Source organism: Orcinus orca, chromosome 9, assembly GCF_937001465.1.
Source record: "Orcinus orca chromosome 9, mOrcOrc1.1, whole genome shotgun sequence".
NCBI classification, from domain to species: domain Eukaryota; kingdom Metazoa; phylum Chordata; class Mammalia; order Artiodactyla; family Delphinidae; genus Orcinus; species Orcinus orca.
Window position 1 is genome coordinate 12,154,437 of NC_064567.1, and position 19,539 is coordinate 12,173,975.

The following is a 19,539-nucleotide window of genomic DNA, read 5'->3' on the forward strand; positions in this document are numbered from 1 at the left end:
TTGAAAATGAAAAATTTCCAAAAATATTAGGTAAAAAATATTTCAATTTATATGGTCCCATGTATATCAACTCATACATTCTCTAAATATTCAAATATAGCTATGAATACACACACATATAAATGCATATACATATATAATACAAACATATGCAGAGAGAGTGAGAGAACAAGCATGTACCCACAGCTGTGCAAGTGAGGGCTCTGGAAACATGCATACTGAAATATTGATGGTAGATGTCTTTGGTTGATATCACTTTAGCTCTCCTCATCTGTTTAGCTCTTTGTATTGTTTGTATTTTCTACCTTTCTCTTATAAATAGAAAAAAGTTCAACTCTAGAGCTCTGTAAATTGTGCCAGACACCTGCTGCTTTGCATTTGTTTTCATTTGACATCATGTGAGACATTTGTCCTTTCTGCAGCCACAGTTCTGTCGCTCACTTGAGTACTTTGGCTTTGATTAGTTTATCCAACACGTCCAAGTGAAAGAGCCCTGAAGGGGCAATTGAACAATTTGTGTACTTTGTGACAATGTAAGGAGTACATGACCTATTTTTACTTCAGCTCATTCATTTGTAAAAGGAGAGCTAGACTCGGAAAAAACAGATACCTCGGTTTACTTTCTTCCACTTCTAACAATCTGATTTTGAAGTCTAAGCTACATGTTTTGAAGTCTAAGCTACATGTTTTGAAGTCTAAGCTACATATTTGAACAGTAAGAGAGAGAATACCTAGAATTATTGCCATACTTGCTTTCCTCTCCTCCTCTTCCCCCTGTGCTCCATGACTCGATGATATAGAGATACACAGTCTGAATGTTAGCCGCCTAGTAATCAAAATGTTAAGAACTCACAATCCAGATTCCATCAAATTCTACTTGATTGTGGAAAAGCTCACATTCATTTGCCCACCAAGCAGTACACTTGGGGTTGGTGTAATCAGGAAACACAGTTTTTCCAGGCCAGACCTGCAGGAGGAAAAGAAAAACATTGATCAAAGGAAGTTAAATGAATGCAGAGTAAAACAGAGTACAAAGAAATTCCTAATACAATCATGGCAACAGAGGTGCCCAGGCACAGGTCCTTTTCAATTAGGAATGTAAAGTGCTTTAAATATTTAGACTAAATAGGAGGAGTCAAATAGTCACTTGAGAAAAAACTTATTTCAAAAAAAATGGTTAAGTCTTTGCTAATCTTCAACTATGCCTCACCCTTTCCTCACACTTTCTCTACTCCTAATCCTAGGAATGGTAAATGAGGGAGAGTTCTGTACAATTTCAACTGACCCATGACAAGTTATGGGTTCTAACCATCAATTACTCTTCTCTATTCTCTTCCTATCCACTTCTTCTCAGACACTAGGCACTCGGGTCAGCAGAGGTGTTAGAAGTGAACCAGCAGATAACACCTTCATGGAAAACAAGGACAAATAAGTTTGAGAAAGAACTAGTCAAACTTGCCAAATAACAGAAAAACTGAGTAAGAAGACGAATGAAATAGTTTCATTGGATTTGCCAGTTAGGAGGTAACTGGTGCGAAAGCAGCATCAGTGGAGTGACGGGGAAGGAAAGTAGACTGCAGTCAGCTGAAGAGTGAATGGGGGGTACTTCCCTTGTGGCACAGTGGTTAAGAATCCTCCTGCCAATGCAGGGGACATGGGTTCGAGCCCTGGTCCGGGAAGATCCCACATGCCGCGGAGCAACTAAGCCTGTGCGCCGCAACTACTGAGCCTGCGTGCCACAACTACTGAAGCCCGTGCGCCTAGAGCCCATGCTCTGAGACAAGAGAAGCCACTGCAACGAGAAGCCCACGCACCACAACAAAGAGTAGCCCCTGCTCACCGCAACTAGAGAAAGCCCGCACATACCAAAGAAGACCCAACGCAGCCAAACATAAATAAATAAAATGAATAAATTAAAAAAAAAAAGTGAATGGGGGGTGAGGTGAGGAGGTGGACATTCAGTATCTAAGTCTATTGTTTAAAGGGACTTTTCTGTGAAGGGAATGTAAGAACTGGGATGACTGGTAGGTATTTGAGGACGAAAGGACAAGGGCAAGTTGATCCCCAGCATATATAAGGCACCTGAAAATGTAAAACAAAACAATTACAGACACACACACACACACACACACACACACACACACACACACACTGCCATAGCCCCTCCACCAGCCCCCACTTCCCCATTAAGATACCTCCCCAATGAGTGGAGTCACTCCATCTGAAGCATTCACCCATATCTTCATATCTGAACCCCTGTCATATGGGCCATAGGGATTACTTGGGGAAGAGTTGTTGGAGATGGCTGGATCCTAAGAAGGGGAAAAATACAATGAGGGACCTAGCTTTGAGCTAGAAGCACTGAAAGGAAACTGGGGATTGAGGCATGAGGGAGGGGGAGGGGGCGTAATGACAAGGAAGAGCAAGGACCTGATGTGGGGGAATAAGAGGACAGCACATACCACAATGATGACCAATTTTTGTCCGTTATTGTGTAACTCTTTAACAAACTCAGGGAAGCCCTTAAAATTTACTGGATCATAAGTGAAGTCCTTCCTCTCATGCATATAATCAATATCAGCATGCTGAACGTCCTGAAAGAATACACAACGTCCACAATTTATGAGCCCACCCCTGGAATCAGATGAGCTGCATCACCCTACCTTGTTGCCTGGTGCTCCGGCATTGAAAACCAATCGAACAAACAAACCACAACAGTTACAAAAAATATCACTAAGGCTATCAAAACAGATCCATTACCTAAATGCTCTGTCATCCACAAGATAAAGGAGAGAAGGGACTGTCTCTCCCACTTCTCCCGCATTTGACTACACCACATTTTGTATTGTTGCTTCTCTTCCACTTCAAGCCTTCTTTGGCATTTGCTCTTTCCTAATTTTACTTGTATGAAAATAGTGGAGCCCAGAATGAAATTGACTCTTGCTCCAAGACCTAAGCGTCTGCCTCCAAGGGAATGCGGTAAGGGAGAGAAGAGGATTATTCCAGAGACTACTGGGTGTTTCTCTTTGCATCTCTTGTAAGACCTCGCTACTCATTATATACTACACACATTCAAATTTAGCCAGTTAAATCATAAAAATATTTTATTACATGTATAAACTGTATTCTTTTGTTCCCTTAAACTAGGGAAAGTAATGCCTTGAGAATACAAATAAGAATGCATTGTGTAGAATGTCATCAATACAGTAAGTATAAGAAAACCAGTCCCTTCAAGGAATGGTTGGCCCAACAATAAAGTCCAGCATTCTGCATATATAAAAATATTTTTGTCGTATATTTTTTTAAAAAACTCAGGAGGAGACAGTATAAACAGTTGTTCTTATTCCCCAAGAAAATTATTTTATTTTTGGAGGATTTTTTGCTGCCTTACTTACGTAAGGCAGCTGTGCGGCACGGTTTCTCTCCATGACTTCTTTCATGTTACCCAGGGTTCCATAGTCATAACGACTGAGATGAAACCCAAGTGCCCAGTATGAGGGTAGGGCTGGCCGTCCAATGAGCTGAAAGAATGATGTGAGATGGAAGTTAGCAAATACTCTATTTTTAACAAAACTTCTTCTACGCATTAGTTTGGGGGCACAAAACATACCCCACTTTCCAACACACTATTTCCTTAATATTAGAATGCTAGGCCCTTTAATAAATCATTGAGGTTCGGATCAATTTGTAATAGCACATTTATAATAGCTACTTATAATAGCATATGTTTGTGAGTCACACTTGCATATTAAATTTACATTTCTTTGCTCTTATTTACAACTTCCTCAGTCATAACCATAACATTATAAGTTTACCTCTTGATACTCTTGAACCACTTGCTCTGGAGTGTTTCCCAAGAACACGTAGAAGTCGAGAATGCCCCCAGTGGTACGGTAAGTGACAGCTGGGGTGGGCTGGAGGGAAACCTCTTGAAAGATTAAAAATGAAGCAAATAAACATTAGAATTTATTCTAGAGGAATAATTACAAAGCTTTAGACCAGAGGATCACCAGTCATCTGAACACTAATGAAGTGATCCTAATGCCTCAGGTTTGTATAAAAAGGGACAAACTCTGACAATCAAAGTCCACCCTGACAGCACAAGAGAGCCCAAAGCATTTGTTCTGTGACAGATTTCCATAACTGGTGACTGCAGTGTCTTAACTGCTGTGTCAGGATTTCATGAAAAAGCAACCAGTTTCAGGAAGGGGTCCAGAATAAGCCACTGTGGCATAAAAATGATTGTAAGCTGAATGAGTTCGAGTTTCTGAAATCCCTTATCCACCTGAAAGCAGAGCCTCCCATACAGACTCAGCTGTCATAAACCCCCTGCCCTGGAGCAAAACTAATCTCCTCTGAGACAATAACTTGGCAGCACACAAGAACACCCAGCCCCTGCTACTCTCCTAAGGGCTCACTGATCTTTCCAAAACATCATTTGTTGTTCCATTAAATGCCCTTTATCCCTCTCACCCCTTCTAAGAAGCCATTTGTTTCATCCTAGGTACATTTCTTCCCCTATTAGGATGGTTTCTAAGTCCCAAATTCTAACCACCCCTTTGAGTTACTCACTGAGCACTCTTGCATATATGCAGGTTGCACACGTAAATAAACCTAGTTTCTTCTCTTGCTAACCTGTCTTTTGCTAGACTGATTCACAGGCCCCCAAATACCAAACCTAAGAGGACAGAGAAAAAAATTTTCTTCTCTGACATTCACAACTACAGAATATGCTGTTCCCACCCCATATCCCATCATTATTGCAGGAACATAACCTGGCGAGACACACGGAGGTACTAGCCTCAGCAGATCTCACATCAAGCAAGAGCCAAACTAAAAAGATGTCAGAGATGATACTACACATTCAAAATCCCTCTAAGCCCCACATGCAATTTTCAGAGATGAAGTCTCCCCATAGCTTTGATTTGCATTAGGGATAAAAGGTCTCAAGATCGACTAAAATGTACTCTTCAGGCATAAGAACAACTCACACGGAGTGTCTAGGATTCTGTGACTTTTCCCTCTAAGCCTGACACAGATTATTTTCTGGTTCCTTTCAGCCACCTGAAACTGTACAATCCTTGTATTATCTCAGTCTATTCTTTGACTATCAGGTATCTTAGAATCATCTTAGATCACTTAGAGTGATTCTCAAACAATCTGTGGTAAAGGATCAGATCTTTATTTTTTAAATTTCCAGTTCTTTGCAAACTGATACTTTTGTAAAATAACATGAAAATGAATTATTAGAAAAAGTTTCATACATGCACTTGGACGCTACAGCAATGTTTACTCTTAATTTTATACTCATCTTACTGTAGACCTGAAACAGTCTTTGAACACTCCATGGGTCACGTTTTAATGAGTACTGATCTAGTCCATCAAGTCCCAGTTGAGAAGAGGGTGGGGATCAATATCCTGTGCTGACCAACAACCCTGGGAGATTCTGACAGAACTCCTCTTTCCCGGTAGGGATTGATTCATTGCCCTGGGATTGGTTGTTACTGGTGGAAGCAGAAAAACAGTTGAGAATCATTGATCTGATCTAAAACCTTCAAAGATAAGGAAGCAAGCTACTTCCTGGAATCCTATGATATTAGGCCATTTGGTCTTAAACAATCTGATTGTACTCTGCCTGACCCTCACACTCCACTTGCTACCCGTGGATGTCTCGATGTAACATTCACAGCTCAGTTGTAGCTCCTTGGTTACACCCTGCTATTAGAGCCATTACCCGTTTCTTACCAGAGCTTTTATTAACCCCAGTACTGGATGAAAGTCTGAGGAAGGAGAAGAACAAATTGGTAGAAACTGCCTTAGAACAGATTATAGGAAAGGGTTAGCTCTTTTAACACTATAATAGTAAATACTCCAACAGAGGCAACCAGATTCAAGAAAATCGTAAGCTAAGAGAGAAAACTCTACTCATGGCTTCCATGGGTCAACAGGTAATGAAGTATGAATGGCACAAGCAGAGAACATACAAGGTCCCAAGCTACGGCTCAGCCATTCCTAAAGGGCGTCATTCCTTTATCATAATGCTGTAAGAAAGGGACTGAAAATCATCCTTGTGTGTGAATATTCCTTTAGTCTTTTACCCATGGCATTGCTGTTCATCAGAAACACTCCAAAGGACAATCCACTAGCATCTTCAAGGCATAGGAAGAATGTCTGTGCACTATACAAGTTAGTTCCGTCCTGCAGAAAGATAATTCAAAACCAAAAATTTACAAATAAACCCCACATGGCCAGAAAGAGCTTAGGAAATCGATGTTAATCATGTGAAGAATTGACAAGGAATTCATGTCAAAGAAGACACAAATTTTTAATATAAGGTCTATACTTGGTTGATGTTAATCAAGTGAATTAGCATTTTCATATAGAATGAGCCAGCTATGATCAGTTATCTAATAGAAATGTGAGAACTTGTGATATGTTAGGATGTGGGAGAACAGGAGGTTTGAAACTGTAGTTCAAAAAAGCTCTTCTCTACAGATATCAAAAACAAACTTATGGTTACCAAAGGGGACACGTTGGGGGTAGGGACAAATCAGGAGCTTGAGGTGAACTATATAAGAAAGATAACTAAAAAGGACCTACTGTAATAGCACAGAGAACTCTACTCAATATTCTGTGATAGTCTACATGAGAAAAGAATGAATATATGTATATGTATAACTGAATCACTTTGCTGTACACCTGAAACTAATGCAACAGTGTAAAGCAACTATACTCCAATAAATTTTTTTTTTTAAAAAAAGAGCTCTTCTCTCAAAGAGGCTTGACCTTGACTCAGAGTCTTGACCTAACCTCATCTGCAAAAACTCCATCGAGCCCTAATATAAATCAGGCACCTTTCTAATTTGCAACTAGATGGAACTCTACTTAAGATATCTGGTCTTCTAGTCTTTACAACAGCATACATTAGAACTTGAGCTGGTCTTCTGGACTTTAGAATGGTAGTTCTCAACCTGGGCCGCATCCCACCCCAATTAAAACAGAATCTCTGGGAATAGAAGCAGACATTGATAATTTGTTCAATTTCCCCGGGTGATTCCAATGTGTAATCATGTTTGAGAATCACTGCTCTGGGACAGCATATCTCAAAATTTGGTGTGCATACAAATTACAAAGGAACCTCATTTCAGTGTGGGGTCTAATTTAGTAGATGGAAGAGGGAGCTGAGAGCCCAAATTTGTCACGCGGTGGTGCCCATACTGCACACTTCAAGCAGTGAGGATCTAAGGCTCCTTATTAAACAAGCATCACCAGCCATATCCCAGATAAGCTGCTCGGACCCAACACCTTTCCTGTTTTTCTGATAGGCCTATGGTATGGCGAGGAGCATGGCCAGGGATTAGATCCTATCTCTGCTCCTTACGAACTATTTTTTTTTTTATGTTGGGCTATTCATTTGGCTTTCCTAAACCTCAGTTTCCTTGTCTGTTAAATGGAGTAAATCAGACTTATTTTTCTCAGAGTTCTTTTGGTAAATAGAGATAATATATTTAAAAATTCACTTAATAAATTATTCCTCTAATTTCCTTTCATCCAGCCACTAGTTCTGCTTAATTGGGACAGCTGCTGAACAAGACCTGAATGTAGTATTGCTGAGTCTAGAAAATACCTCTGCTTTGAGTTTTAGCAGTCAAAACAAAACCAAGAGAGAAAATACAAAATAAAATAATAACAACGAAACTCTACTCCTTCTATTCTTTCACTGCCCCAAACATTCTTCACACAAAGAATGATTAATACAGAATTTTAGTTGATATTTTATCCTGTTTTGCTGACAAACCTGGTAAGTTGGTGATTTGTAAAGGTCAACCTAAAATACGGTAACCATAACCAGCATATTGTGCCGAATCAATATTAGTTTTCTCCACAACTAGTTAGTTCAAAACGAAAATGTGATGAAAAATACTTGGTATTTATTGAGAATTTTCTATGTGGCAGACACTCTTCTAGAGACTCTACATGTATCAATTCATTTAATTCCCATCACAACCCTATGAAGTAAGTATATTACCCCCATTTCATAGATGGGGAACTAAAGACACAGAGAGGAAACCTGCCCAGAACCACAAAACTGGTGAGTAGCAGTGTCAGAATTCAGACCCAGATAGCCTCACCCGAGCACCTGACTCTTAACTGTTATACTGCACTGCTAGGGGTGACCTTCATGAAAGAGGCTATGACAGTCAGTGGAAAGGGTCCCATACTGAAAGGTTACCCCTTTGGGGATTGTGTCCCTGGCAAATATGGGCCAGGTCTTCCAATTCATATCGTGCCGGTACTGCTGGTGCACGTGTTCTCCCAGACCATACACGTTAGCACTAGGCAGTCGGATGGAGAGCTGCAGGAACTGATCAGCAAACAGCAGGGGCCCGATGCTGGAGTCAAACCTAGACATGGGTGGAAAACACAGGGACGGGTGGGCAAGTGGAGTGGAGGGAATGCAACTGCTTAGAAAATTGTTCTTGTATCTCAGAGACTCAATACTCCCTGTTTAATCGGCCCCATTTGCCCTCCTGTGACATTTTTCCATGGACATCAAGAGATCAGGATTTCCTGAGGGCAGGTACCATTCGGCACATTTCTTAGATTTGTCCCCTTGACTCCCTATCACATGACCAGAATATTAGTCGTACATTATAGCAGATGCTCCATAGAGAGTTACTGCTGGATAGGTGTTAGATGGATGGAGGGGAAAAAGGGAAAATAAGGAGGAAAAATGACCAAATGGAAGGAAGAAAGAGAAAAAGGACACAGCCCAGTGCCTGGCCTACAATAAATGCTTAGTAATAAAAGAGGGGGAGGACGAGGAGAGGAGGAAGGAAGGAAGAGGAAGGAAGGCAGAAAAAAGTACATTTGGAGGTAGAGAGTCTGGTCACCAACAGTGGGCTCACAACCTTCAGGAATATTGTAGAAATGCATCCTTTTTCAGGCTTCAAACCTCCCTCCCCCATAACCTTCATACTAAGTCTCCAGATAGGTTTGCAAAACTTACAGAACGTGATTGTTGCTCGTTCTGATCACTTTGATGCTAAATGGCTGTTCGGAGACCTCAACTTCATAGGCCAAGGAAGAAGCAGCATTTCCTTTGAAGGGTTGCACATGTTCATGGGGCACTTCGTATCTGTCCTGGTTTTGGTCAGTTAACTGTCCAGAGAGATTAGGGAAAGACAATCAAAATGAACATGTCTCTGTTTTTCTAAAATAGAAACATGCCTACCAACACCAGTGCTTCCCAACACCTGTGCTCCTGGTACAGGAACCTGTGCAGCAAATGACATTATGTCTGAAATTATGTCACCAAATTCAGATGTTTAACACTTGGACATAAGTTAGTCTTTAGGTAGAAATATATACTACAAGTCTGCAGACATAAACTATCTCTATAATTTTCAAAGTTGTGATCATTCTTTTTTTCCTTCCCTATATCATTTCACATGGTATAAAGGGAAAATAAATGAAAGCCAAAGCTCACCTGTGAACTCTATAATATACATTTAGGAAGTTATCACACTGAAGGAAGGCTATAAATGCTTTCAACATACACATGCTAAGTAAGAATAATGACAGTACAGAAAAATACCTCCATTAGCAAATTTTTCTCTTTTGTAGTAACTGCAGTCATCAGGTAGGGAACAAGAACTTCTCCAAAAAAATTTTAAATAAACAAATATCATATGCTATCACTTATATGTGGAATCTAAAATATGATACAAATGAACTTATTCACAAAACTGACACACAGACACAGAAAACAAACTTAGGGTTGCCAAAGGGGAAAGGGGGGTAGGGAGGGATGAATTGGGAGTTTGGGATTAGCAGATAAAAACTACCATATATAAAATAGATAAACAACAAGGGCCTACTGTAGAGCATAGGAAATTATATTCAGTATCTTGTAATAAACTATAATGGAAAAGAATAGCAAAAAAGAAACAAACTACAACCTTAAAGTGGAAACGGTTAGACGTCTGGTATTCCGCTGTGAGAAGGACGTTGTTGACATCATTTCCAAAAAGAGATGGAGAAGGCAACCTTTTCAACTGGGCTGTGAATCCTAATGTGAAGGGGGTAAAGAGTTTTCATAGCTGGCTGTGTAAATTCACAAACAGCCACATACAATTAAGCTTTATGTCAAAGGGGCTGGCGAAAAGCCTTTACTTCCCATCAGAAGAGGAGACACGGATGTGTACCTCATCATACACACATACTGTCTCGGGCCAGATTCTGAAGCTAGGTATTGTCATTACCTTATTCAAAAACCATGCCTTTCTTCTCCAAAATCTGAATGGAAACATCCCTCAAAGGCCAAACTATCGTTATGCCAGCCCATTCATCACTCATATACCCTTTATATTCTGAGCCCTCAAGGTGTTCACATCCATTATTCCTTCTCAGTTATCTTCATGTTACGCCACAGGTGATCGGATGTATTGATGCCATCTCCCCAGTTATGTGACAAGCCAGGTGAGAGTCGAGACCTTATTAGAAAAGCCCATCAGGCCAAGAGGCCCTGGAAGAGGAGCATGCCTCTTCCTTTATGCTAAGAGCCTCCCCAAGTATCCCCAGCATGTTCATTACTATGTCTGCATTTTGAGGTGGGAGAAAGAAGGGGGGATGTTTAGTCCATGAACACTGACACTGGCTAGCTAACTTTCATAAAACATTGATAAAATTGGAATTGTTTCCATATCATTAAAATTACATTATATTAGAGTTGTTAGTAGTCTCAGAGGTTACTGAGTTCAAATCCCTCTCTTTAAAAGTCAGAAACTTGGGGAACGAAGAAGTTACAATGTTTGGACAAGGTTACAAAGGTACATAAAGACAGAGTCAGGAATAGAACATGTCTCCTAACTCCCAAGACAGAGAGTGATATTTTTCCTTGATGCCAAAATAGACTCTAGGCCTTGCTCAAGGGCAGTGCCCACCTCCTGTCACACGCTGTGGTAGCCGTACAGAGTTAACACCCCACCTGCTGCTACAGCTCTCTTCTGCAGTGTACAGAGCTAACCTGCAGAGGACACAGCCCAGTGCCTGGCCTACAATAAATGCTTGCAAACCTCCCTCCCCAGAGGATCTGGAGCTCCTTCCTCAAGGCTGAGTCTGGCTTACCTGCATTTGTGTTCACAAGGTTGCCCTCCACTTGATAGCCATGACTCTTAGAATAGTAGCACCAGGGCACACTTATGGGTCCCTGAGGTTTCCAGCAGCACCCACGCTGGTCACACATGGCCTGAAATAAGGGATTAGTTAGAGTAACTCCACTATGGGTAGAACACTATCATTGATAAATATAATTTGAGCTTGCAGTCTCATGAGCCTTGTTTTACAAATAAGGGACCTGATACTTAAAGAAATTGTGCTGTATCCCAGTCAATGCGGTGCTTGCACTCAAAACTCACTTTTCTGACCAATATCCTTCCTCGTTGTTATCATATAACAATATATGATCACAATGCATTCTCTACCTGTCATCACAATAAACCTGGTAAATTTATTTAAATATTCTAAACTACTATATAGTTATATCACCAGTGACCCAAAATGACAAATGGAGCTTCACTGATATTGGCTTTGGGCTCTAAAAAAACTTTGCAATTAACTTTATTCAGAAGCTTTGAAATCAAGGCAATTTTGCTTTGAATTTTAAATGTGTATATTACAAATGGGTATATTTAGTATATGTGACATATATACATATATATTATACATATGTACACAGTATATACATGTATGTGTGTGTGTGTGTATATATATGTATATATAGTTTCTTAACTCCTCCCAAGGCACTAATTGTTCCTTGAAACCCAAATAGATTCTGATTCTTATTTAAGAAAGGTACCTGCCTTTTACTACAATTAATGACTGAATCACATGGAGACTAAAATGGATACAATCTCTTTCTCATATAACTAATTTGGAAGAAGCAATCAGGTTAAATATAAAAAAAGTACAAGGAAACCATTCCTCTTTAGTGTAACTAATAAAATACTATAGCAAAAATTATGGGTTGTGGCTTCCAGGATTAGATTACAGAGTGCCTCCTGTCTAGCTTGCTCCCTCCCTTTCACTTGCTCTGTTGGAGCTCTCACTCTGCGAGAAGTGAGGTGCTGCACTGCAGAATGACCCACATGGTGAGGAACTGAGGGAGGTCTCCAGCAAGGAACTGAGGTCCTCAGCCCAACAATCCTTGGGCAGCTGAATTCTGCTAATAATCATAATACACAAGCTTGAAAAGGATCATCCCTGAGTCTCAGAAGACACCTTGATTGCAGTCTTCTGGAAGCCTATGAGCCAAAAGCACCCAGATACACCAAGGCCAGATTTCTGACCATAGAAACTGTGAGAAAATAATGTTTGTTGTGTTAAGCCATTAAGTTTTGGGATAATCTGTTACACAGCAATAGATAACTAACATACCCTGCTATATTATTTTACAGATGAAGAACCTCAGGCCACAGAGGTAAAAGTTCGCAGTGGTGAAGTGATCTGCCAAAGGTCACTTAGCTATTGAGAAGACAAGGACCAAAACTTAGCTCTCTTGTTATCCATTTCTTTTTCTCTATAGTCTGGGTTGAGAATCTGCTGAACATATTTTCAGCAGGATATGGTAATGCTTTACAAATGTAAGACAAAAAAAATTGCTTAGATATATGAACAATTAGATTTAATCATATGCTAATTTTTTGGTAATCATATGCTAATATAATAAACAATATTAAGGATCGAAAAACAGTGTCCATCTGTGGTTTCCACTGCTATGGAATCAGGCTTCACTGTGAACTCAACTAGTCAGCAGTTTTTGTTTTTTCTTTTCAAAACCCACTCACATGAAACTTCAGTATAACCTGAAAAGGGAAAGGTGTCGAAAAGAGTGTTAAGCAGAACGGTTTCTGCATGCTCCCCAGAGCTTAATAACTTCTTCACTGAACTGGAAAGGGCAAAGATCAGAGTGGCCAAAGCAGCATGAAAAGTGCACAGCCTCTTGGCCACCTGGAAATCCCAGGCCCTGCAGCGGACCTAAGCAGTTATGGGGAGCAATGTGGGGAGAAGCAGAGAGCAGGGCAAATAGACAAGGGAGTAAAAAGTAGGTGAAACCTCAGAAAAGAGTTGTAGAGAGAAGCTATAAAAAAATGACAACATGAATAGGACTGAACGCACCCAAAAATAATTAAACCCAAACTTGAGACAAAAAATGTCCTTTTAAGTTGAACATGAGAAATAAAATTTAAGAGAAACTGCCAAAATAATATAGAGTGTATAATTTCCAATACAGTATTGAGGGGAAAACTAAGGGGAAAAATTCTCAATGCAAAAAATAAGGAAAGAAAACATGTATACGGGGGTAGGCGTGAATGGGGAGCAGTACATAAAAAACAGGCCAAATGGAAAACACAAAATGAGACCATAGAAAAAAGTTTTTCATGTCAATTATCATATGGCTTAAATACTTAATTTAAAAAACAAGGATAATCAGATTACATTTACAGAAATAAATTCAACTGAAGCTGTTTACAGGCAGCACACCCAAAATTTAAGCTCACAAAAGCACTAAAACAGGGGAAAACAGCTATGTGAGAAGAATTCTTACCAAGGGTTAGGACAGCTATAGTGATAGCTGACAAATAGACTTTAAGTAAATATTAATTATTAGAGAGACATAGAGTCACTACATGATGACAAAAGCTTCAGTTCACCAGGAAGATATGACATCTCAAACCCGATACACACCTGATAATAAAGACTCAAAATATTTACAGAAAAACCTTAAAGAATCACAAGATAAAATTGAAAAAGACAGTAAGTACATAATGCAATATTTTTAAAGAACTCCCTCAGTAATTGATAGATAAAGTAGACAAAAAAGTAAAGATATTTTGCTTTTTACATAATAGATACATACAGGCTCCTGCACCAACACAAAGAGAAGGACTGGATTGAACTCAGAGATTGTGAGAAATCAGATGCTGAAGACACTGCTTATGACCTAGTCAAGCTCTGCTCCACTGGAGTCCCTTTCTCCTCCAACCCCCAATGCTTCTTAACATTTAGAGAGAGAGGAGAAGAAACAAAAAAGGAAGTATTTTATATCAAAATCAGACATGAGAGAAAAAGGAAAACTAGAATCCAGTTTTATTCACGAATACAAATGCAAAAACCTAAAAGAAAAGAGCACGCTATTTTAACAATGGAAATCAGCAGCATATTAAATAAATAATAAGCGAGTGGTGTTTCTTCCAGAAACACAGGGATTCTTTACTATTAGAAAATCCACTGTATAATATTTCATAACTTATTAAAGGAAGTACACAATACAATCATTTAAATTAATCACCTATTCATGATAAAATTCTTAGCAAACTGGGAATATAAAGTAAGTTCCTTAGTTGGATAATGGGTAGATACCTAAAGCCTATAATATCCATCTCACTAACTCTGAAATGTTAGAAACATTCCTTTTAAAATCAGAAAAAAAGAGTAGGTGACCATGCCTATGTTGTTTTATAATTAAATATATATTGGAGGTCCTAACACGACAAGACTAATAAGACAAGAAAATAAAGAAAATTTGTAAAACTAAAAAGGATGAAGCCAAGTTATCATTATTTTCTGACATAATATTATGTAAGTAGAAATCCAAGAAAATTTACAGAAATAAATTTAAACTAAATAAGTTAATTATTATTATATTAGATCTTCTATTTTCTTCTTAAAGTCATAAGTTTTCTTTTTTGCCTTTAGGCTTTTAATCTTCCTGGTATTGTTCCTTGAGATATGATGTAATATAGGAATATATAAGCTTGACTCCATTAAAATATAAAATATCTGTTCATCAAGACAGCATAAAATAGGTGAACACAGCCTCATGACAGCAGAAGATACTTGCAGCATGTATAATAAAAATAAGAAGTAGAATCTAGAATAACACAAACAAGAAATGTGTACAAATCAGAGTGAGTTGAAAATAATTTACTGATAAGACTACACATGCCTTGGAATATGTGCATCATTAGGTCATTAGGAAGCAGCATATCTAAGATTAAAAAAAAATTCAGGACCTCAGCAACTGCAGCATTTATAAAAGACAGAAAGCAAAGTTGCAAGGACAAATGCAAACACGTGAAAAGGAAGTGTCCCAGGTGCAGTGAGAGTTGGCCTGAGTGAATCAGAATTAGCCATCTCCTGCCACTGGAGGGAATGGGACCACAGTGGACCTTGCTCATTCAGCCCTGCCAGCCATCCTGTCCTAGGTGCTGGCTCCTCTAACCCTGTATCCCTCCATCCTGTTCTTTCTGTACTGTCCAGTGTCTCTCCACAGCCTTTATGGGTCCTGTTTTAGACAGAGAATTCCCTCCTTTTACTGGGATAAGAAACAATGGAATTTACAACAAAGAATCATCTGAAGGGAAATTTATACTCTTAGTTCTTTAATCCCAGAGGAGAGGAATGATAAAATGATATAGCGATGGCCTCAGCAGTAAAACATTCTGCCTAGCCTAGTGTCATATTCATAATTTCTTCCCACTCCCCTCCTCCACATAGCCATATACTTTCCTTCAACAAACACATTATATACATATACACAACATTATCCATTGAATCAGCCTCTCAACAATACTTTAGATTAGCATATGGCACCCAGGATACTTAGAACACACAACAAAATACCTAAGAAATACCTTCTATGAAAATCCAGGTCACTGAAAGTGCTCCCAGAGTATTTCTCTCTGGCTGAACTAAAGAGGAGCAGGCCAGTGAATGAATGCAAAGGTCATAGATTAATTCACTTGGGTATAACATTTAGAAAAAAGGCAAAGGTTGTTTATTGAACTACAATCTTGATACCACAGTATTAAACAGCCTTATTATAAAAGCAAAGAAGCATTACTGAGGCAATAATGACATCTGAAGTTCACGTAGCCAACAACAAGATGGGCTGTTGCAGGAAAGTGGACAGACTGAGGATGCATTAGTCTTCCAGGTGGGCTTCTGAGCAAGTAGTTTCCTAGCACACTATGACAGGGGCAAGTAAATGGGTGCGGATCAACTTTCTGGAAACATCCTGTTTAGGTACAGCATATCTAGACCATGACTTCCCATTCCTATTGGCAAAGCAGCACATTAATGAATGGTCCTCTATCATCAAGCTCCAAACTACCTTATAGTCTTAAACATTATATGCCATCTGGCACCCATCCTGTATCTTGGTCATATGGGACCATTCAATATGTCATGTATGTGCCCCACAACTTCCTCTTCTGTCACTTTGTGTGCAGTCTCCTCTATCCTGAATTCACTTTCCATTCCTCTCATCTCTGTAAAAATCCTGCTTATCATTAATTCCAGACTGTCACCTTCTCCTTGATAATAATCTCTTCTGCTTTGTGATCCACACAGTATTTCGTTTATATCGTATAAATTTTTGTTTTACATTCTAGTTATGTATTTACTTAGCTTATCTCCTCTACCTATTGAACCTATCATCTAAAATACCAAACTTTATGACATTTGGCCCCATACTGAAGTGCTTTTTTTTCTTTTCTATCTTCTTTTTCCTTTATTTCTGTCTTTTATTCTCTCTCTTCTTGGTTTCCCATTTCGTGATTTCGTTCAGCCCTAAGTGGCTGCTCCTAGCTGCTACGTAGCACATAAAAAGCCAACCTCCTCTACCCGAAATCCAAGGTCTTCCAAAATCTGAATCCACCTTTTCTGTTCAGACACATTTCTTCCTACTCCAAGCAGGCATGTCTCTTCATTAATCCAAGAGAAAGTTACATTCATTCAGTCAGGGTAAGACGCCAGATGAAGGGGATTGAATGCTGCAATAGTCTTGGTTTGATGAACTGCTCTAACTGGGAGTCCTTCCCACGTTGGCAGCCTTGCTGTCCAGGCTGATGCCCTTCTGTGCTCTCACTGCTGTGTCCTGTCCTGGGGATTTCCTGATCCTTGACTATTTACCATATTGGTGCTCTCTCTTGCCTTCAACATAGCCTCTGAGCTTCCTGACTAGTTTTGTCCAATCACTCTGCTCCTAACTACAGTTCCCAGGCATTTTCTCTACTCCAAGCTATTTATCTGGCTCTAGTTCTTTTTTTCTGCCTTAACTTCCAGCTTCCCCAAAACCCCAGTTTATCACTACGGTTGATTTCTCATCTGTTATTTCTTTGCCGTCTTGGTTCTCTCTGACTCAGCATCTATGCTATTTCAATCAATACCAAAGGCTCAAATTGTGTAACCATTCTCACTTTCCACAGTTCACATTCTGTGACTCTGTCCAAGTTATGGGCTGAATTGTGAACCCAGAAAAGATATGTTGAAGTCCTAATACTCAGTACCTCAGAACTTGATCTTATTTGGAAATAGGATTGTTGCAGATGTGATTAGTTAAGGTGTGATCATACTGGAGTTGGGTGGGCCCTTAATCCAATGTGATCTGTGTCTTTATAAAAATGGGAAATTTGAACACAGACACACACAGAGAATGCTTTGTGAAGATGGAAGCAGAGAATGGAGTAATGTATCTACAAGCCAAGAAACGCCAAGGATTGTGGCCGTCACCAGAAGCTAGGACAAAGGCATGGAACAGATTCTTCCTTAGAGCCCTCAAAAGGAACCAACCCTAATAACACCTTGATTTTGGACTTCTAGCCTCCAGAAGTATGAAAGAAAACAAAATGCAGAAATAAAATGTCTTTTGGTATTAGGACCTTTAGACAAACCAAAATAGTAACTCTCAAGAACATCACAGATTATTCCAGCCCGTGAACAATAGGATGGCTACAGAGATAATGTGAGAGTGCCACATGCCCAAGAATCGCATGCAGCAAGCATCCCTTCTGTGTCTGACACAAATCTGCCATTTCAGGTCAGTGGACTTCACTCAGAAGGCTGCATGTTGTCTTTCTTCACTCTCAACACGAGACATGACTGATATGGTGTGTGCAATGCATTTTATAATCATATATTCAGCTGGACTTCAGGTGATGGTCAGGAAACACTGCCCAACAGTAAACGCCCAGCTGCCTGCACTATCTTTAATCTGGTATTTATTACCTCTTCCTTCAAAACTTGGCTCTTGAAGCTTTATCCTTATTTGAAATACTGTTTTATGCCTATGGATGACTTTTTATTGTAGATCCTAGATAACCTTTTAGAATTGTGTAAGGAAAAAAGAGAGAGAGAGGCCAAGAAACAGAGTCAGAAACAGAGTCAGAGAGAACTAGTAACCAAGTAGAGTTACCAGGTAAAAGGCAAATACACTTTTAGTACAGATAAGTCCCAAGTCTTACACGGGACATAATTATACCAAAAATTTATTCATTGTTTATCTGAAATTCAAACCTAAATGGACAGCATGTACTGTTATTTGCTGAATCTGTCAACACAAGGAAATTTTCTAGTTCTTCCTCTCCCAAGGCTGAGCTGTCATATAAGCATGAATACAGGATTTCTTTTCCTGAGCCACCAATAAATGCAATGCAAACAATAAATAACTCTGGGGGCTACAAACAGAAAAAAAAAAGAAAACAAACCCTTATCCAATGGCATAAACTCTTAAATGAAAACAAGGTCTGTAAGTCAAACCTTTGTTGGTGACTGGTCAGGGATGCAGTTTATCCGTTCCAATTCATTTACCACTGGGCACTCGGCAGGACCAGGAGTGGTACTTTTCCCAGGATCTGGAGTAACTGTCATCCCAGGACCTGAGGTAACTGTTGTCCCAGGACCTGGGATAATCCCAAAAGCAAACGTAAGATGACAGAATTAATATCACAGGCATTTGATACCCTCATAGTTCTCAACACCTCCAATTATATGGACTCCACTACTGATTGGGCTTCACTCTATGACCCTGAAATGTGCACATTCACTTTATAAAGCCTCATTTTGTTCTTGCTGACTGTATTTAACTCTACATATACCTGCACCATCCCCTTCTACCAGCAAGGCCCTCCCCTATGAGACAGTGCATACAAGAGCAAGGAGTTGGACTCCAACATTAGATTGGAAGCTCACCAAAGTGGGAACTAAATCTACCTTCTCTACTCCAGGGGTTGGTAAACTATGGCCTGTGGACCAAATCAGGTCACAGCCTGATTTGTAAATAAAATATTGCTGTCACACAGCCACACCCAGATTTTTTATGTATTGTCTATAGCTGCTTTTGTTATTATAGGCAGAATTAGGTAGTTAGGACAGAGACCGTATGGGCCACAAAATCTGAAGTACTAAGTATATGGCCCTTTACAGAGATGTCTGTACATTCTGCTTTGGTCCTGTACTTCCACCCAGGCAGCTGGTTCACGAAACGTTTGCACACAGATCACGTGCAGTATATGTTGTTCTCTTGAATGTTACCCTAATCATAGTAACCTCAATTCTCCTTGCTCAGTCAACAGGCAATCCCTTGACAAGGAACACTTCTGAGTGATGGTATTCTTATACAAATGTAAAACCTCATAGGACAAAAAATGTAAAGGGAGGCCACCAAACTAGAAACTGGCAGCTAGAATCTATGCC

At 39.5% G+C, this 19,539-nt stretch overlaps 1 protein-coding gene across 5 annotated transcripts in view; it reads right to left on the minus strand.

Moving 5' to 3' along the window:
• Positions 1-19,539, minus strand: part of MGAM (maltase-glucoamylase) — a 123,953-nt gene that overhangs the window by 57,480 nt on the left and 46,934 nt on the right. For 4 of the 5 annotated variants that reach the window (XR_007479354.1, XM_012533911.3, XM_049715062.1 and 1 more), the window contains 11 exons: positions 18,604-18,698; positions 11,131-11,251; positions 9,963-10,072; positions 9,011-9,162; positions 8,234-8,405; positions 6,099-6,198; positions 3,816-3,928; positions 3,396-3,521; positions 2,463-2,594; positions 2,196-2,312; positions 854-967 (listed from right to left, as the gene is read on the minus strand). Coding sequence is in view for 4 of the 5 variants with exons in the window: in XM_012533911.3 (XP_012389365.1) it covers positions 854-967; positions 2,196-2,312; positions 2,463-2,594; positions 3,396-3,521; positions 3,816-3,928; positions 6,099-6,198; positions 8,234-8,405; positions 9,011-9,162; positions 9,963-10,072; positions 11,131-11,251; positions 18,604-18,698 (1,352 nt within the window). In the remaining variant the exon portion in view is untranslated. Of the gene's footprint in view, positions 1-853; positions 968-2,195; positions 2,313-2,462; positions 2,595-3,395; positions 3,522-3,815; positions 3,929-6,098; positions 6,199-8,233; positions 8,406-9,010; positions 9,163-9,962; positions 10,073-11,130; positions 11,252-18,603; positions 18,699-19,539 lie in introns of those variants that run through there. The other variant, XM_049715063.1, reaches the window with a different exon arrangement.